The sequence below is a fragment of the Cryptotermes secundus genome, unplaced genomic scaffold, assembly GCF_002891405.2.
Source record: "Cryptotermes secundus unplaced genomic scaffold, Csec_1.0 scaffold247, whole genome shotgun sequence".
Classification (NCBI taxonomy): Eukaryota; Metazoa; Arthropoda; class Insecta; order Blattodea; family Kalotermitidae; genus Cryptotermes; species Cryptotermes secundus.
The window spans coordinates 4,104,618-4,126,179 of NW_019740656.1; the positions used below are offsets into that span (position 1 = coordinate 4,104,618).

General features: G+C 43.3%; 1 protein-coding gene across 7 annotated transcripts in view; it reads left to right on the forward strand.

Moving 5' to 3' along the window:
• Positions 1-21,562, forward strand: part of LOC111872391 (Down syndrome cell adhesion molecule-like protein Dscam2) — a 398,391-nt gene that overhangs the window by 339,913 nt on the left and 36,916 nt on the right. For all 7 annotated transcript variants that reach the window (XM_033754685.1, XM_033754683.1, XM_033754684.1 and 4 more), the window contains 6 exons: positions 4,949-5,159; positions 6,546-6,804; positions 12,664-12,969; positions 15,581-15,853; positions 19,959-20,104; positions 21,083-21,221. In XM_033754685.1, the coding sequence (XP_033610576.1) occupies positions 4,949-5,159; positions 6,546-6,804; positions 12,664-12,969; positions 15,581-15,853; positions 19,959-20,104; positions 21,083-21,221 (1,334 nt within the window). The remainder of the gene's footprint in view (positions 1-4,948; positions 5,160-6,545; positions 6,805-12,663; positions 12,970-15,580; positions 15,854-19,958; positions 20,105-21,082; positions 21,222-21,562) is intronic.

The following is a 21,562-nucleotide window of genomic DNA, read 5'->3' on the forward strand; positions in this document are numbered from 1 at the left end:
ACATATGTATCGATAATTAGTCTAGAGAGATAAGATGGGATGGTATGGATTGGACTGATCTGACTCAGGATAGGGACCAGTAGAGGGCTCTTGTGAAGACGGTAATGAACCTCCGGGTTCCATAAAATGCTGGGAAATTCTTGAGTAGCTGCAGAATTGGCGGCTCCTCAAGAAGGACTCAGCTCCATGAGTAAGTAAGTAAACCAGTAATTAGTGAAATTTCATAAAGTAATTATTGTTTATTAGTTTTCATTAAAATTGTTTCGTTTAATATATACTGAGGGTTTTTATATGTAGAATTAGGTAAGGTGGAATGGAAAGTATGCGGTAAGTTTAAAATTTTCTTTTTTATTTTTATAATTATGTGAGCATATATTGGATGTACCGTGTTATCAGTGGTCACTTGTGTGTTTCCACCGAATGAGCTACTTCGCAGATAGAGGAGTTTCTACGCTGTTGATACCGATAGGCGCGCGCTATCTTGCTTGGGCGGTTTTAATCTGAAAAATTGAGAACATGCTGTAGGGGAATGGTTTTGTTCTGTATTTTTTGTTAACTTTTTTGTTTATATGCTTACCTACTTTGATATCCTGTGGCCGGTTCCTTGGTTATGTTCTTCTTTTGTTATTTATAACTTTTTTCGTTATATTTCCTGTACATCGATTAAACGTTAATGACACGTGTCAGTAGTTAGGTTCACTCGCCGACCGCCTTAACTCAAAAGAACGAACCAATATACACTTTGACTAGTAAACCGTATGCTAGGTTGGGCCAATGATCTAATGTGAAATTGAGAGATTAAAAAATTAAGTATAAAAATGTTTCTGATATATGCTGGGGAGTTACCGGGTTCGACCCACGATCACAATAATATTTGACGTTCCATTGGTTTCTTGGGCGTTCCAGGCAAATGTCTAAGAATTACCTGTAGATTCGATGTGTCCCAGAGTCGGACTTGTCGCTTTGGAGATGAGAATAATTTCATATCTCTTCCCGAAATCGAACCCCAATTCCTCGGTTGCCCATTTTGTAGCCTAATGACTCTAACGAGTGAGCTGTCCCGGTTACCGAACATATTAAGTCAACATTTTTTACTTACAATAAATTTTATATGACGTGAATGCTTCACGAATGTGGAGTGCTCTGTTCCATAAATTTAACTGCGGCCGAAACATCTTTCACTTTGCGTCATTATTACATAATGTGACGTAGGTTGTTACGTCATCATTAGAAAGTAAGGTACAGGTATATCCGTGCCTGTAGCAGGCCATGCTGGCTCATAGGTTTGTCAGACGTCGAGGCTCCCACATTTTCTATACAGTCGCCTCATAGATGGCAGTGAGGTTGTTAGTCTTACGCGCCGGTCGGCCTTTACGGCCAGAGAGATTCCTGGTACTCACCATTAGAAAGTTCCTAATTTTATTTTCAACATAAAATAGGAACCAAAATCTCCATACTAGAGATCTCCTTAAACACACGGGTAGTTTTCATTCTGTAAGGTTGCCTACTCATGCAGTGACGTACTTCCAACGATGCTTTAGACGCAATACAGTGAGTTCATCAATACTACAGAATAGACTTCCTGACTGCAGCATATGCCTCATCCCGTGAAGTCAAGTGGTTCAGGTACATAAGTTTCGGCAACACCCTCAGAGTGCCGATAATGGTATATAGGTCACTTAAAGCTACACTGACACTGTCAGGGGGAGACAGAAAATTGAGACGTCAATACTAACGGGAGGAAACAATTGACAATGCAGAGATAGACGCGCCGTGAAGATTGCAGATATATCTTGGTACCAAGCTTCCGAATTCTGGTTCGTAAAATAGAATAACGCTTTACTTCTTGCCACCTGAAATAAAACAGAGGAGTCAGCACATATTATACGCAAAAGAATTTGATGATATACCCAGCGTTGTCTGTGCCTAATGCAAACGTAAAATTAGGAAATATTATATACTGCAAAGGTATAATGTTGGTCTTGATATTAATATACCGTAACAGAATTGTACGGACATTAAATATTCTATAAAAATTATGTAACTTTTTTCTGACGTTCCAAGTACCGAATTTCATATCCATTTTCTTTAGCCTAGGTCGTTTGTCTTCTCCAAGTATAATTAGAATGATCAAGTCAAGGAGGGTGAGGTGGGCAGAGCGTGTACCACGAAGTGGGGAGACGAGAAATGCATAGAGGATATTGGTGGGAAAGCCAGAAGAAAAGAGACCACTGGGAAGACCAAGGCGTAGGAGGGTGGACAATATTAAAATGGATCTTAGAGAAATAGGATGGTATGGATTGGATTGATGTGGCTCAGGATCGAGACCAGTGCAGGATTCATGTGAACACGGTAATGAACCTTCGGGTTCTTCAAAATGCTGGGAAATTCTTGAGTAGCTGCAGATTTGGCTTCTCCTCAAGAAGGGCTCAGCTCCATAAGTAAGTAATAGGTGACTTCTTTAGTCGCTCTCCAGGGTTCATCACTTTATACAGCAATCAATTTGCCCGTTTTATATGGATGCTGCGAAAGTGAAGACGTTAGACTCATATATTCGTTCATAAAATGGAAGGAGGTTGCGTCACCGTCAGTCAGTGACGTAGACTGTTACGTCATCATTGCACTTACTATACTCATTTTCAATATAGTCGTCACACACCGGTAGGAAATTGAACCACAATGACAGAGGACTCGTCTTCCGTAAGATTGTCTACGCGAGGAATGACGTACTTTTGATCCTAAAAAAGGGATATCTATCCCTGTAACAGGCCGTGGAGGCCCATATTGTTGTGAGACGTCGAAGTTCCCACATTTTCTTTAGACAATCGACTCACAGATGGCGATAAGGTTGTCAGTCTTACTCGCCGGCCTCCCTTTACCCCCAGGAAGCTTCCTGATACTCACTTCTGTTATAAGCTGAGTCGACCCCGGGGACATAGTGCGGCTGAAATGTATTAGCCAATCGAAGAAATCCAATGACCTCATTGGGAATCGAACCCTCGTCCTTCTGGTGTGTAGCATAGTGCCTCAACCAACCGCTACAGCGTGCCCCCACTTTGGCTCGTAGAGAAGATGAACTTTAAGACGAAGTGGCTTGAGATAAGGACAGCCAAATTTAGATTTTCTGGTTAATGGTAAATTTCATAAATAACATCTTTATTCTGAAATGTCAACATACAAATTAATATCTACGCCTGAAAGGCGTGTGAGCTGATGTAGCTTCATGTATTCGTAGATGCAAGTGAGTGTTCAGCGTCGTTCCCAGACCGCTTTACTTCCTGGCGAACCCCCCCCCCCCCNNCCCGATATAATTTGGTTATGGGTGGGCCTTGGAGCCAGTCTAGACGTTGCCGAGAGTACAGAAGTCTTTTACAGCCCTAAACCTAATTTTTATACCGATTGGACTATCCCGGCTCATGGCAAGAATCTGTACTATTTTTTTTTTTTTAATTTTTCAATCATTTTCAGGAACTTATTATCCTATTGTTTAAATAAATTTATCGAATTTAAAGAATACTTTATGAATAATAGAGATTTGTTGGTTTTCATTTTCATTTGCTTGTGTTTAAAAGGAGTACCAAGGCAGTGTATCTTGTATTCAGGAGAGTACAGAGTTTCGCACTTTGGCACCCTCCCTCAGCTGCCGCCCTTGGCGTTCTGTATGTATTACATAATAAATTTTATGCTCTACTTTTCAAAAGATGATATATGCAGCAAACTCAGTTACTACAAGCCACGTGATGCTTCATAAACTATAACAATAATAAAAATCAATTCATGAAATCCGAGGGAAAACTTTTCAGTGTTTAATACACAACCCACGCAAGGTCATGTGGGATTTGTGGTGAATAAAATTACATTGGGTTGGGTATTCTCCGAGTACATCGGTTTCTCCTGCCACTTGCTATTCTACTAACTACTCCATATTCATCTATCATCATCACCTGGGGCTGCTACAATAGGCCCAGTAGTAGCCGAAATAACAAGCGAACTCAGTCTCAACCCCACCCTACGAATTAATTAATTAATCCTCTTCCACAACCAACCGACCAACAACAATGCGCTGGAAGCCATGTTGGACGATGATGCAACTCAAGAATTCTACTGCTCTCTGCAGACGGTTTGCGGAACTAGAATTATTCCTCTTCGTTTATTTTACGCTGTCTCCTTTCAGGTTCGATTAAACTCCCATCCAGAACTACCACCGACACGCCTTGGCTGCGCATACAGAGCAGGGCGAAGCAAATGCTTGCCGCTTAAAGCCTGTCTTTATAGAAGCAGAGGATATTGGGGTTGAGTCAAGTTGCGATTCGAAACCTCCAAGTTTCATAAGGATAAAGTTAACCCAATTTGGTCAGTCGTTAAAGCTGGTTAGTTGTTTATTTAATGGCGCTGTTAGTGTCGAAACTTTGACGTCGGTTGATAGAATGTTTGATGGATGACGATCTCCACCACATTGCGGTTACAACCACTACCCCGCTACTTCATAAGTCAGGAGGTAAGGTAAGAGGTAAATCTGTCCCTGTGCTTAACTAATTAAGCACTACGCCATGAGGGCTCATGGAGGAGTGGATACATAGACCCAAGTTTTCTTGACCTCAGCACTGGTTGGAGATGAGTGGTCAGTCTCACGCCCCGGCCGCTTTATCCCCGGAGAAATAGCCCTCAATACTCATTGTATAAGAGGTTGGATGGGCCCCAGAGTCGGTGTGGAAGACACGGAGAAATAAAATGTATTGCCCCCACTGGGACTTGAACACTAACACTTCGATTTTCCAACCCGTAGGAAGTAGCTGCGATATCCTGGCTCACTCAAGTCAGAAGCCGTATCAAAATGCACGGGGTTTCCCCAGACAGCAGCAATACTGGCAATGAAGAGTGGAACTGGCCCCTTCAAAGATGCGTTTATTTGTTATTTTGATTCAAGATTGTTTCCTGTCATCTACAGATGGTTTCGAGATCAGATGGGCCAGTTGCGCCCTGTTACGCAATCAATGCGTGTGACGCCGTCTCAGGATGTCCTTCATATCCGTCACCTGAGTCCTGAGGATGCCGGCAGATGGGTCTGCCGGGTATCGAACCAGTTCGGCGAACAGAGGCTTGAAACTCAACTAACAGTGACGGCTCAACTAAGTGTTCATGTACAGCCTCAGCTACAGGTAAGTCTACATAACCTAAGTAGACTCGACTCTATACGAGCTCGCACCTATGCCGTAGGGTCTTCCTCTTAAAAGCGGTCCGAGCAATAAGACGGAAACAAAACAAAACAAAAACAAACTCCGTGGCCTGTAGTCAACCAGAAAACTATACCGACCAAGCCACCGCCGCTTGTCGAAGTTAGTGCCAACTTTAGCGGATAGAGGATGTCACGTGGTCAGCACAACGGATCCCCACGGCCGTTAATCTCGGTTTTCTACACCGGAGCCCCCATTTCCTTGAAATAGCTCCTCAGTTATCCTCGCGAGGCTGAGTGGACCCCGTTCCATACCCACCACTTCTCAGGAAATCTGGGTCCCCTGGATCTGTAGCCAGAAACCACTAGACCACAGAGGCGGTCATACGGAAACGCTGTCCAGAAGACTCACTGAGCAATACCAACATTTATTCTGATAGCGTAGGAACAAACACTAACTCATGCAGCAGAGATCTTGGAGAGCTGAGAGAGGCTCGATCAGCCAGGAATATCCCGTTCAGATTGGTTATTTCAGGTTATTATACACTAATTATCTAATTTTCTCCAAGCTTGGTAATCTAACAGATTTGAATATATAGAACAATTTGTGGCGATTCTGTGGCTGTTACAAGTGGAATGACCAATAAATCGAGTCATCTATCCAAACCCCGTCTAGAGTCACACATCCACGTGACAGTATTAGTTCCTACAGTGAACACTTTTTTATTCATTATTTAACGACGCTGTCAGTATCGAGAATAGCCTAGTATAATTAATTAATATGCACCAGCATGTGGAATGAGAATTGGCAAGGGAAACCGAGTACTCGTACAAAACCTGCCACATTGCCACTCTGTCTACAATAAATCTCACATGACCTGTCGTGGGTTTCAACCCAGAGCCCCGAGGTGAGAAGGCGGTGACTAATCTCGTTAGCTGAACCGCGGTCTCACTAGATGTCTCGTTTAATTACACAAGGATAATGAAGATTGTAACGATAATAGTTTACGTTTTCTCTAAGCACCTGGCCATTAATATATATCGGGGGGTGGAGGTATAGCCCCCCCTCAATGTTGACCTCTTCACTAGAAGGAGCTGATTGGTCACCTTCACGCCCCAAGCGAAAACCCCTGTAAACTTCGTATAGGAAACTGAATGGGCTCAGAGCCGGTATTGGACGCTGTGAATAAGAGAGAAATCTCTTGTTCTTGCAGACAATCGAACCCTGATTCCTCGGTCATCCAGCCCATAGCCCTCGTTATACCGACTGAGCTCATCTTCTGGGAACTAATTTGCGGTGAGGTTTGTCACATTCTGGAGATCAGCTGGGTCCACAAATACAAGGTTACAGCTGTTGATATCCTGTTCATAGGTTGTGAATTCTGGTGATGCTGCCACGTTTAACTGCTCCGTTGCGGGCTCCCCGATCGAGTCCGTGTGGTGGCTGCGCAACTCCGAGCCGGTGCTGTCCATGTCTGAGGGGGAGGCGCCCTCAAGTGCCCGGGTGCGTCTGTTGTCCCAGCAAGTGCTTCGTGTTAACGGGGTGTCCCGTTCTGACCGTGGAATGTACCAATGCTTCGTGCGTAACGACCGAGAGAGTGCACAGGGCAGCGCGGAGCTGCGGCTGGGAGGTGAGTTCTTTGGTTAGGTCCTTCTTAGACGTCAAATTTGGGCGGTATTCAGTACGATAATAACAAGACCGCCAAAAGGACATTTCTCACATTTCCTGAGGAGTTAGTTGTAGGGGTGAGGTAACAATGAATCACAACACTGAGGCCCCAAAGGGGCCCTCTGTACTGACTTTTGATGAGTTAGTTTTAAGGGTAGGGTGACACTCAATCCCTTACTCCTGGAACAACAAAAGGGTCCTTTATATCAGTTTCTGAAGAGTTACTTATAGGGAGGGGTGAGATGACAATGAATTTCAATATTTAGGCATCAAAGGGGCCCATTTTACTGGCTTCTGATGAGTTACTTGGAGGAGTAGTGTGAGACTCAGTCCCTTAGAATCGGGGCCCCAATAAATCGAAATCAAGTGACACAGCATCGCTACATAAATTCTTCAGTTGTCAGAATTTTTTTTAAATTTTATTTTATGTGTAATTTCTGTTGGTGTTAAGTTAATATAAATACTTCATTAATATCTTCGGTGCAACACTATATGCATATACAAGCCGGAAGGTAGCGGGTTCAAGTCCCCATGAGATAATTGGATTTCTTCAATTGACCTAATCCTTCCAGCCGCACTATGGCCCTGGGGTCGACTCAGCCTCTAACAGAAATGAGTACCAGGAATTAATTAAATAATTTTCCTGGTGAGTAAAGCGCGGCCGGCGCTGACAAACTTACCGCCATCTGTGAACTGATTGTCTAGATAATGTGGGACCCTCGACGTCTCACAACCCTATGGGCCTCCACGGCCTGTTACAGGAATAGCTTTACTTTTTTTACCCATGTAACAGGCCGTGGAGGCCCATAGGGTTGTGAGACGGCGAGGTTTCCACATTTTCTAGGAAATCGGCTCACAGATGGTGGTGAGGGTGTGTTACTGAAGTTACTAGAAAAACTGCAGGCAAATACATGGTAGAAAACCTGACCTGAGGATGGAGGCAACAGTTTCCTCCGAAGTATTGGTGTCATATTCCAGAAGACAATAATCTTATTATTGTCAGGAACTAAAATTTCGTATTCTGTAACTTCTTTCCTTTTTTAGTGTCACGCAGTTGTGACAAAAGCCCCAAGTTTCAACGAAAATGGCCAGGAAAAGGGTCCATATATACATACACCGCCTTCTAAACCCACCTTTATGGAAACCCCATAGTTATGTGTGTGATTTATGGCCGGAGGAAGTTGATGCTCATTTCCGGGGTCGACTGTGGCGGTAGCTGGTGGGAACAGCGAGAACTATCGACCATCTCTACAGTAACAAACCGCCAGGGTGTGACGTATGAATAATGCAAGTTACGCAATAAAACAGCGACATGAACACCCTCCCGTGGGCGATTCAGGAATCTCACACTCCTTTGTTGAAAAGTTCGGGTTGGAGCGCCATAAATAGCTATACTGTAGAATTTCATTACTTCTATATTATACTTTCTCCCCCCTCCTCTTTAATATCCCTGCTCATGTACCTGAATGCAGGGCTGAAAGAAAAAAAACATAAATTTTTGTTGTGTTCAGAACTGGGTTTCCAGACAGCAACCGTCTTTTGTTAGTTTCTGCATTGCCTATCGTAAAATGAAGCCGAGTCTTATTGGAATTTCAATGTCCTCTAAAAAGGTAAATTAATCGGTGTTCTTAATTAGTTAAACACTATGCTATGAAGACACACGCCCCGGTCGCTTTACTCCCCGAGGAAGAGCCCCAGGTACCCACTGGTTAGAGAGCTGGATGGTCCACAGAGACGGTCTGAAAAACGTCGAAAATAGAATATATATCTCCTTGCTGGGATTTGAACCCCGGATGTCCAGCCCATAGACCATCGCTATGCCGACTGTGATATGTACTGAATATTTTTGTGGTTTGTGTTGGTTTATTATTCTCCTGCCAGTGTAAGTACTAACCGATCAACTGCAAAAGATTTGAGGTTCTTACAACTGTTACTATAAAGGCATGTGGTCCGTTTAAAATCAACCGACGTTTTGGAGGAACATATTGTCTCCATCATCAAGATCGAATAAGATCTAAGCAAGAAACCAACATGAAGCAGGTAACAAGCAAAGCCTGGCTCTTCCGAAACGTCGATTGAATTTCACTAAATTACATTCGAGAAGATATAACTCTTCATAACCAATCAAGCAACCGACAAACTTACTGATTTTATGGTCCATAAACTGCTTTAGACTAGCGAAACATCCTGTTTTGTTACTCTATTAAGGTAGTGTTGCTGATGTTTCGGAGATATATATTGCCTCCATCTTCAGGCTTATCGTATGTTGGGTACGTGAGCTTTTGTATACGCATAGATTGTTATTTTTAATGAACCGAGGGAATGACAGACAGGGATATTTGTGAAAGACGGCTCCTTTACCCCCTACTCTTACCGATACATCCGAGCACAGTAGCCATGGCTGCTAAAGTAATGCGGAAATATTTCAGAATATCATGTATAAATCCATAGGACCAATATTTTCAAGTAAGACTATTAATAAAATAACCATTTTTCTTGTATTTCAACCACTCACTCATTTACTCCCTCACTCATGGAGCTGAGCCCTTCTTGAAACGCCTCCAATTCTGCAGCCACTGAAGAAATTTCAAGCATTTTATGGGACCCGAAGGTTCATTACCGTGTTCACAATATACCCCCACTAGTCCCTATCTTGAGCCAGATCAATCCAATCTATACAGTTACATTCTATTTAAGATAAATGTTAGTATTGTCCACCCACCTACGTTTTGGTCTTCCTATTGGTCTCTTGTCTTCTGGATTTCCCGCCAAAATCCCGATATTTCATCCAGTCAAAAGAAATCTTGAAATCCACGTTGTTACCGAAAACGTCATGGCTATCCTTTTATTTAAATGTAGTGTTCGTGGAAGGTATGCGCTTCCTTCTGATATATTCTCCACGTGTCTTCTGTACTATATGAAATAAACCCTTCAGGAAACACAGAAGAATATGATGGAACAGATCTTCTTATGAGTTTATCCCTAGGGAATAACAACTAACTCTCAGGAGAAAAATACTCGTGGAAAATTTTGAATAAAAAGTAGCAGAGTTATTTGGTGCAAACATTGCCGTTATACTGCTGCTGCGCTCCGGGTTGGTTTTATTCTTTCTGTTTTGCTAAAAGACCGCCTCTGTGGTCAGAGTTCCTGGCTACAGATCCAGAGGTCCCGGGTTCGATTCCCGGCGCCACCAGATTTTCTGAGGAGTAGTGTGTCTGGAACGGGGTCCACTCAGCCTCGTGATGCTAATTGAGGAGCTATTTGATGAAAATAGCGGCTGCGGTCTAGAAAACCGAGATTCGTTGCGCTGACCACGCGACACCCTCTATCCGCTAAATTTGGCAATAACTTCGCCGACAAGCGGCGATCGCTCGGTCGGTATAGTTCGCTTGCGGACTAAAGTCACGGAGTTTGTTGTTTGTTTTTATGTTTGCCGATATGTACGCTGTTTCCGCCTGCTGTCCGAGTCTGCGGTGTGTAACTTGACTACAGAAGTGTTTGACTCTCTCGTCTGAACGACTCAATGATTTGTTGGAACCTGTAAGGCTATAACACTGTGTTGTAGGTCCTTAATATCGCCTTAAAGCCCTGACTGATGCTCATTCAAGTTCTATGGTTCATAGTGGAAGCATTTATATTGTCACGTGTATTCGTGACTATGGACGAGGTTCCGATTGGTAATTCCTATCAAATGGGTATGGGGGGGGGGCTCTTTCTCCTGGGTTAAAGCTGCAGGGGCGTGAAGCTGACCGCTCACCTCCAATTAGTGCCAATGCCAAGAGAACGTAGGTATATACGTACATCCACTCCCCCATTCGCCCTCATGGCGTAGTGCTTAATTATTTAAGCACAGGGACAACTCTATATTTATTAACATTTACTACATTTAATTTTATTCTTCAATTTCGACATTAGTTCAAAAATTCGTGAGTAAAGATTAAAAAACAAAGTAAAGTTACCTCTATAACAGGCTGTGAAAGAACATAGGGTTGTGAGACGTCGAGGCTCCCACATTTCCTAGACAATCAGCCCACAGATAGCGGCGAGGTTGTCAGCCTTACGCGCAAGCCTCCCTTTACCCCCAGGAAGATTCCTGGTACTCATTTCTGTTAGATGCTGAGTCGACCAGAGGTCGAAGGATTAGCTCAATTGAAAAATCCATCTCATCGGGACTCGAACCCGCCACTTTCCGGCTTATAAGCATAGTGTCTCAACCACTTACGCGTATCCTCCACAAATCAATTGAGGCTTGCCATGCTCCCTGCCGGTGCCAATGCAAACCACTACTTCCGTCTTTCTTTAAAATCTCTTTTAAGGGAAGTGAACACAAAGAAAATCATAAAATGGAGGAACTTCGTAGTAAGAGCTATATCTGCGTAGCTGAATCAAGTGACCTCACTCTACTTCTCTCTTTCAGTACTCTGTCTGAAAGAGCCTGGCACTGACGGATCTTGGTGGGTTGGCAGGTGTGAAATAAATCCGTTTATCGCAGTTGTAATAGGGTGTGTGACAAGTTTCTGCTTACAGTCTCTGCCTGGAGGCAAGATTTTCTGCTGTTTTCACCGGTACTTGCAGAAGAATGTCTTAAAGAAAGAAAATCCACTTTCTTCTTCCTTCTCCCCACATTATGATTCACAGTATTATGGGAAGTGGAGATACAGCTCCACCAATCTTGCGCTGAGTACCAGATCGACCGCTCCGACCGCTTTACCCCTGTGGAACGAGGACCCTATAACCGTTGTACAGGAGGCTGTGTGAACCACAGAGTCAGTCTGAAAATTATTGTACAGAGAAAAATCTTGTTCTACTGCCAGGAATCAAACTCCGGTCGTCCAGCCCGAAGCCCGTCGCTATACCGACTGTCTAGGCTCCTGTTATTCTTTCCAAATATTGCAAACACCATATAATTTTTTATTCTTGTGTGTTGAAGTTATTCACAGGGACCGCCTCTGGGGTCTAGTGATCAGAGTTCCTGGCTACAGATCCCGAAGTCCCGGGTTCGACTCCCTGCGCTACCAGATTTTCTGAGAAGTAGTGGGTCTAGAACGGGGTCCACTCAGTCTCGTGAGGATAATTGAGGAGCTATTTCAAGGAAATAGCGGCTGCGGTCTAGAAACCCAAAATTAACAGCCTTGGTGATTCTTTGCACTGACCACGCGACACCCTCTGTCCCTTAAAATTGGCACTAACTTCGCCGGCAAGGGGAGGTTGCTTGGTCGGTATAGTTCGCTTGCGGGCTAACACCACGGAGTTTTTTTATATTATTCATAGACTTTATCTAGTATTTTTATTATGTTTGTTATCCATCACTGCGTATCCTGTTCTCCTCAAGTTTTCTTTCGGTAACGTCCAACATTCTGACTTGTGTCACCAACAGAAAGACGTGTCGAGTTGACAGACTGGTGTAAATATCACAGACATACGGTCATTTACCACATATACCCTGATGATGGAGCCATTTATTGACAGCCTTACATCATTAAATAAATTACAAATAAATAAATGTATAAATGTATAATAGTACCCTACCTTTTAGGGGGCCCATACACATACGAGTCTGGCTCGGGTTCCAATAAGCCAAACTCGTCCGTGTGTGGGTCACCACGCTCATACGTTTATGGTGAAATTAATCCCAGCCCGGCTCCTCGCCGAGCCAGACTCGTACGTGTATGGGCCGCCTTAGATATAGGTGTCCAAAGTTGGCCTAGTTTCTTCTTTTCATGTTTACCAATATAATTTTTTGTGTTGCATTTCTCAGCTTCCGCTATAACCGTTACTGTTTCCTCAACTGCAAGTTACAGAGCGCCTCTATGTCTTGCAGACACAGTACCAGAGCTGCAATCCAATTTTATCGAGCAGGTCATAAGGCCAGGCTCCCCTATCTCGCTGCACTGCTCCGCCACAGGAAGTCCACCGCCACAGTTCACCTGGTACCTTGACGGAGAGCTTCTCACAGCTGCGAGCGTGGGCCACAGATATGCGATTGGTCAGTACGTGGATCAAGTCGGTGACGTCATGAGTCACGTGAACATAAGCAGTACGAGAGTGCAAGATGGTGGGCTGTACATGTGTAAAGCAACGAATTCTCTTGGATCTGTCAGTCATGCAGCCAGACTCAACATTTACGGTGAGTTATGTATATACATTGTAACATAAAATTTTTCTCCATTGGGTTAACGTTTAGTACTACTTACATAGCCTATTCGGGTTGTGTATGGAGTGGAAGTGAACATAAAGTGAAGGTATCCCTGTAACAGGCCTTGGAGGCCCGTGGGGTTGAGATGTTGAGGTTCCCACATTTTCTAGACAATCGACTCACAGATGGTGCTGAGATTGTCAGCCTTACGCGCCGGCCGCCATTTACCCCAGGAAGATTCCCGGTACTTATTTCTCTTAGAGGCTGAGTCGACCCCAGGGCCATAGTGCGGCTGGAAGGATTAGGTAAATTGAAAAAATCCACCTCATCGGGATTCGATTCCGCGACCTTCCGGCATGTAGCATAGTGACTCAACCAACTATGCTACCGCGTTCCCCCCCCCCAGTGGAAGTGAACATAGTCAAGGAAAATTATACGCCTAGTTCACACTCGCATGACGGCCACTAAGTTCTATTACATGGCAGATTCGATTCTTAGTAACGTTTATCAGAGTGTGAACTACGCCTAAAGCAATTCTACTGCCATCGCCCGACAAGAAGCCAACAAAAAGCGTTTAGTTATCACTTGAGACCTATCGAGGCTCCTGTCCTATAAGTGCCCATGGATGTGTACCCCTTTATAAAAGGCTAGTTTATGAGATGGACCGAAGAGGGATGAAGTGACAGGAGGTTGGAGAAAACTGCATAATGAGGAGCTTCATAACTTGTACTCTTCTCCAAGTGTAATTAGAATGTTCAAGTCAAGGAGGATGAGGTAAACAGGGCATGTAGCACGAATGGGGGAGAAGAGGAATGCACTTAGGATATTGGTGGGAAAGCCAGAAGGAAAGAGACCACTGGGAAGACCAAGGCGTAGGTGGGTGGACAATATTAAAATGGATCTTAAAGGTATAGGATGGGATGGTATGGATTTGATTGATCTGGCTCAGGATAGGAACCAGTGGAGGGCTCTAGTGAACACGGTTATGAAGCTTCGGGTTGCATAAAATGCTGGGAAGTTCTTGAGTAGCTGCGCAGTTGGTGGTTTCTCAAGAATGGCCCAGCTCCATGAGTGAGGGAGTTGACGATAAGATTACAAAGTTGCAGTCCTCGTCGAAGTGCACATTTTCGCTGTCATTTTTTGTGCTTTGGTAATCTCAGTGATCCATCATTAACCGTGAAATTATTTTCTGTAACGTGAACTAATAAAACACATGCGATATAAAGGCGAATTCTACGCGCTTTCGTCATCCGCGGTTCTGTTACGTCGCTTGAGTAGCATCACCGTCCTGTCCACAACTATAGTAGAAGCCTTCGCGAATGCCCAGAGAGTTGCGTGCTTAGTCGCCCTGAAATTTAGACCCAGTCATGTGGTTTCCCACTCCCCTCCACACCGTTCCCAGTGTTCGTTCAATGCTGTTCCCGTTTCACGCGTTTTCGATGTACAGGTTATCGCCTATAATCCGAAATAATTAAAACGCCTTTGTGTTCGGACTGTCGAATAAGTCGGATTGATGGATTTCAAATACAGATTTAGAATTTTTTAGTAAAATTATTTATTCCGAAGCTTTATTGGTGCAGTTCATGTATGAACAACGACCGGATACTGCGGGTTTCTGACTACAGCCCGGGCTCGGGGAAAGCTGTAACTGGGTTACATATTTCACCACGGACAGAGACAGGTCCATTAACACACAGTATCATGTTTCCACGTATTCAGTTTTACTGCATGGAAGTAAAATAATTTTGATTAAATTTGTAATTTTGGAGATGCCGATTTTTTTATGGTACCGTTTACCAAGGTATCACTGTACACCGTCATTTTCGGTTACGCAACGCCTCATGTGACTAGAATGTAACTCGCATATAATGAACTAGATGGGGCTAGTGTCGCTCAAACGTCACATGCTTGTGCGTCGGCCACATAGTTTAATATTGATTATAGGAAATTAAAATGTATGAGGTTTGGGCTGGACTTCAGTGGTAGAATATTCATATCAGGCGTTACAAAAACTACATATAGGACCCAATAGTAATATGCATAATTATATACTTGGTAGCTGTCAGGCTTTGTTCCAAAGGAGGGCAGCCAGATTTGGGGGGGGGGTCGGAAAATTTTCTTAAATATTATGTTTAGGACTACATTTGCCTCTCGTTCCCTGATGTGTGTTTTATGTTTGTTTTTGAATATTGGATATTATGAGTACGCGAAGCGGACGGATTCCCTGATAATATAACAGTCGTACCATATCATATCAACTATACACTCTCTTTATCTATTTCGTTTCATTTTTGGGTTGTCTCTTCTGTAGCTCTCTCTCTCTCTCTCTCTGTATTATATAAAAAGTCGGGCAACGTCCACTTCGCATCAGTTGCACTGAGTTCGCATGAACGCCGATGTAGGCGCCACCTGACAGCTTGCATGTGAAAGTATGACGTTTCATATTGAACATCGTACGAGTCGAGAAGTGTCCAGCTTTCTAATGTTACAGCTATAGTCAATCATGGTTGGTCGTCCTAGGCATGCGCGTTGCCATGAGTTTTTTTTATCTGTGCTGTAAACTACTTTCAGAACTAACTTGATTGCTTTCATTTTTTACCAGGATCTCCCTACATCCGCGCCATTGGTCCTGTTCATGCGGTGGCAGGACATGATATCACTCTGCATTGCCCGTACTCTGGGTATCCAATCAGCGCCATCAGCTGGGAGCGGCGAGGACAGGAAATACCGGTAGATCTACGCCGATCGCTTGGAGAAGGTGGCTCGCTGACCATCAGCCGCGTGGACCCGACCGTCGATGCGGGAAGCTATGTCTGCTCCGTGCGGGGCAACAGTGGCGAGCTTGCGCGCCGAGAGGTCCAACTGACCGTCAACAGTGAGTACGTAAAGAGGGGCAACCGGCCTTACTGAAAACGCAGCAGTTCAGAAACTAACCAACGTCTCCAAAATTCAGTCCTATAAATGTTCGAGATTTTTGTATATCATTGAATAATTCATTCTTGGATTGTAAAATATCATGTTTTCTACTTATTACGGGCTATTTCATGTTAGTCAACATCTCAGGTTGTATACAGCATGTCCCAGGGGAAATGTCAATATTCTGGGAGGTCATAGTGTCGGTCATTCTAAGCGAAAAATATGTATATGTACATGCGTACTATTCCGAACGGTTCCAAACAATTCCAAAATTGTTGATAAGAAAGAGATATTACGTACTGTTTCTAATACCGGTATTTATTGTTCAAGTGAGAAAATTGGTGCAGTTTACCTGGTATAATGCATTTTCGAAAATTCCGCCGTCACCGTCAGTGCACTTTGCAACTTGTGTGAGGACATGGCGTTTTGCTCGTCTGTACAGTGAAATAGCTGTATCTCGGAAACTGTTTGGAATAGACACTTGTACATATACTCTTTTGGCTTGGAATGGCCGATGCTATGACCTCTTAGAATATTTTACTTTTCTAGTGGGGCATTCTATATACAGAGTGGCCCGAAATTCTGAAGCATTCACTCATATTAATGGAAATGTTCAGATTTGAACCGTCCAGTCAGGGTGTGGAAGAGTATCACAGCGCTGTGAATTGTGTATTGAAACGCGAAGACTTTAATGTCGAACAATTTTTCGAAATTCAGTAAGTAATGAAGAAATTTCCAGTGTTCGTTGTACTAACCACTTAACTTACTTGTATTCCCCCCTCTTGTATCGATTGATAGTATGATGGACGAGTGGTGAAATGGAAGGGATTGGTAAGGCGGTGATTGTGGCCCAGTTGAGGCGCTGTCCTGGCATTTCTCCGGTGGAAATGAGGAAAAGCATGAAATACCTCAGTGACGATAGCAATGTCCGGGCCGAGACTCGAAAGGGGAACCTCCTGAATAAAAATCCAGAACATTCCCGCTGTACCAGACCCTCCTTCCGTTTGTAACTGAATTGGTTATATGGGCTTCAGTGTTTTATGAGTAATGTACGAGTAACAGAAAGAATGCAGAAGGAAGCCACAGTGAATCATTTCAAGGTAGTGTCCCATTATTCAGTGGAAGAAACTGAGTATACCCACGCAAGAATCCAGCTCGCTGGACAGAGGTTTGAACCCATGCTACTGGACAGCAATTTTCTGTGGCACTCTCCTGAGTTATATTTTTACCGTTATGAAGTATTTTTATTGCTACCAGCCCCAGATGATAGGTGAGGGTGATTGTGGATCAATTGGTGGAATGAAGATTGGCAGGGGAAACCGAAGTATTCGGAGAAAACCTACCCCAGCGCCACTTTGTCCACCACAAATCCCACTTGACCAGACCCCGGGATCGAACCCGGGCCGCCGCGGTGGGAAGCCAGCGACTAACCGCTCGAGCTATGGCGCGGCCTCCCGTTATGAAGTAAGTCTGGGAGGAGTTTGATGTGGAATGATATTACGAGTAGCAATGGTCAGCACAAACATAACGATACTTATTCCGGAACACAAACGCCTGTAACAACTGACCCGCCTTACAGCTATGTCAAAGAAGTTGCCACATATGACAGGCGCTTCACAAAACATGTTAGAATTTATGTCTCACAGCGATGACTATGAAGAAAGCTATTTTCTCGTAAGTGATGCCGTGTATTACAGTAGTCACCGACCAGCGCAGTCGGTATAGGGACTGGTTAGGGGCTGGGACGACCAAGGGGTCGGAGTTCGGGTCCCGATAGGGTCAAGAATTTTCTTAACTCCACAGCGTCAAGACCGGCTCTGGGGTCCACCCAACCTCTTATCCAATGGGTACCGGGGCTAAAGCGGCCAGGGCGTGAAACTGACCACTCGCTTCCAGCTAGTGTCCACGACAAGAAAATATAGATCTATACATCCACTTCCCCATACATCTTCATGGCGTTGTACTTAATTAGTTAAGGACAGGGACAACTTTACCGACGTTTCGTAGGAAATTATTGCTCCCTTATTCAGGGTTGAAAATACTCTGAGCAAAAAATAGCAGTAAAGAGTCTACCAATTGGCTTGGCCATCCCGTGGTTCAGGCACGTAGTCGCCGCCTTTTTACTCTGGTGCCCGAGGTTCAGTCCCAGGTCAGTTCATATGGGAGTTGTCGTGGAGAAACAGAGTTCTTCCAAGTACTTCAGTTTCCATGTCAGTTCTCTTCACACCAGATGCTCCTATTACATGATCTGGGGCTCGTGCATGGCTCCACATGAGCGGTAAGGAGCAAAGGGGAAACTGCCGCCCCCCACCGTAAAATGAAAAGAATGTTGTTTAATGACGCTGTAACTATGCAGACTATTAAGCATCGATGATAAGAATGGTGAAGCTACCTCTGTAACGGGTCGTGGAGGCCCATAGAGTTGTGAGACGTCGAGGCTCACACATCCAGACAATCGGCCCACAGATGGAGGTAAGGCTGTCAGCCTTACGCTCCGGCCGCCCTTTATCCCCCAGGAATAATCCTGGTACTCATTTCTGTTAGAGGCTGAGTCGACCCCAGGGCCATATTGCGGCTGGAATGGTTAAGTCAATTGAATCCAGCGACCTCATCGGGAATTGAACCCGCGACCTTCCGGCTTGTAGCATAGTGCCTCAACCAACTACGCTACCTGATGCCCTATAGCAGACACGAGACATATGTTCAAACTGAGGTTAACAGCTCTCATGCCTGATATTATTAGTAGTTTGCCAAAGTTTTTCCTGCGAATATTGGAGTAACACACCTGTTTTGAAAGAAGCTAGAACCTTTTCCTTCCAAATCATTGTTTAGAAATTCATGATGATCTCTTAGTTGATGCTATAGAGCCTATGCAATTAAAAGAATATTGTTGTTGTTGTTGAACAAGCTAGGGAAAAGTCAGTTGAAACGGTTGTGAAACGTTACATCCAAAATTATTGAAAGGAAGATACACAAAAAGTAAAGTGCGAGAAATTATAATAGTAGGAATGTTTGGTGCAGGTAAATTGGTTCCCTCACTCGAAACTGCAGCGTAGAGTGATGCTCAGTGTATGCTCAAGATGCAAGTGGATGACATCAAAACCGGGTTGCACGGCTTTGGACAGTGAAGTAGGTCACCGAAACATTTTCAGCATTTATGCCACATAAATCGACATTTCCCTCGAGACATATTGTAGGTTAACCCTCTCAGCCTTTCACCTTTCTTTAAGGATTTCTTTTTACGTCTGTATAGAGGGGAACTTGTTTGTCAAATGCTATAAAAATCCACCCTTCCTATTGTTACTGAAGCCGATAATAAAATCTGACATTTAACCTCTGCTTTAGTACATCTATGTCAGTGACATATTGGGACCTGGCAGTATTTTACTTCTTTTCTGAACAGAATTCGTTGCAAGCAGAACATATTTATAAATGCAGTGTTTACATTTTTGGTTTGGCTGTACATATATATTGACTGGAATGTTTATGATCTAATTTTGCTGAAATTTTATCGTGATTATGCTTATGAACATAACTAATTCTATGCTTCATTTTTGCTCATGATTTCATAGTTGCTCAGCAGGCCAAGAAATTCACAACCTCTTATGAATCGCGAAGTGTTATTACTATGTGCACAAGGCCATTGTATAGGATTGTATCCTGAGACAGTTGAATCCAATCTGTGACCTCAACCTGCTTCCTAAAGATCAATTTATTGCATTTAATAACTCTCTAAGTAAGTTAAAATATGTCAAACAATAGAATAATTAATGGGTAATCAGTTAAAATGATGTGAAACAAAGTAACTGAGGTTCAGTTTTACATAGTATCTGATTATTTGCTGCAGAAACTGAAGCATATAGCAAAGAATCTTATAACAACTGGTGCTGAGAATTTGGTTCGAAATGATGACCTCCCTACTTTGTAGCAATAATATTAAGCACTACACTGCGATATTTGCTTTAAAGGTTATGTTATGTTTCCATTAATGCCTAGGTCGAGTTCATGTTAGATATATTGCAGTGGAATCTTGTGTTAATTGTTTACTACATTTTATGTTTCAGATCCACCTGTAGTGGAGCCTTTTTTCTTTCCGTCCAGTTTGCAGGAGGGGAGCCGTGCACAGGTCTCTTGCAGTGTCTCATCTGGTGACCTCCCTATCGAGTTCTCGTGGCTTAAAGATGGCGTTCCTCTCCCCTCTTCACTGCAGGTAGTTGTACTATGATTCATACACAATGGTACATAAGTGACAAGAAATACAGAGGTAGAAAGATGAGGAGTAACTCTGTCAATTGGGCCCAACTGAGTAGGTTTTACCTGAAGACGGAGGTATAATCCAATCTCCGAAACGTTGTGATTTGAAATATAAACAGGATGATGGATAATGTCCAGAAATGTATGTGTGGAAAGTTTCCATTTGAAGTTTACTTCCATTCTTTGCAGTGCCCGATTTCTGCCGTGAATTCTTGCCAATTGATAGGAGTGTTCATAGGTCCACTATTCTCTGCATCTGGAAATAATTTAACATTTTAAAAATCAAATCTCTAGCTTAATTAAGCAAAATTTGGTCTTTGATCATGTATATTTGACCCTTTGGTAGCCTGGTCTCCTGTCATAGAACACCCCGCTAGAAATGTCAAAGGAATTTGGGGCTAAGTGCAGTTGCACTGAAGAACCTACAATACTTCCTCAGATTACCTTAAAGTGACCACAAGTATATCTAGTGTGAGAGAATGTTCTTTCCTCTAAACATTGCTCTTCATTTAGAGGCCTTTGGAAAAATCACGTACAGATCGACACATTTTGGATAAGAAACAATGTAGTCTGGTTAGAGGCATGCTGACTGTCCAGTATATGTTGGGGCAGAACCTCCACATTACAGGCCTCTCAGAAATCATATGCAGGATATGCGTACAAGAAGATGAATTCTCCTGACATATACTTTGTCAGCGCCAAGCGTTTTTTTAATAATAGAACAGAGATCATCGATTCTGAGTTGAGTTAACAGATATGAAGAGTGCGTCAGTGAGGTTAGTCTTGGCTGTAGAATTATGGTCAGGGTCTTTGAAGTGCCCTAACAAGGTCAGAGATGCACGGTGGACCCAGCAGTGGTCTGAATGCTTGTGGCAACAGAAGCAGAACTCCAAAGTCAGAACCAATGCTAATATCTTGTCTACTTTTGTTAAAGATTGAGGAAAAGAAGGGTGGAGCCTTCTTCACATTCCTGGTGTTCAATCAAGTGACATCACGGCACAGTGGTTCCTATACTTGTGTAGCGAGCAACTCGGCAGCTAGCGTCAACTACACAGCTCAGCTCCTTGTTAAAGGTTAGCCTCTGATAGTTTATTCATAAGATCAAAGAGCCGTACCAGATAAGACACTACAAATTTCAGCATAGGAAATCTGAAAGTTACAAGAAGATAATATTTCATAGTTTGTTCATCCTTTTTGTTCATATCTGGATTTGACTCACACTCAATGTTATGAATGATGATTATGTTCCCAAACAAGGCTACAGTGACCTGTTAAACACATGATTATACTTATACACATTGTACTCCATAGTTCATATTCGTAAATTTAAGGTTTTCCTTCATTTTATATTCAGTTTCATTGATCTGAAGTTAATAATGTCACTGTTAAATTTCCTCCAGCGAAGATATACCTC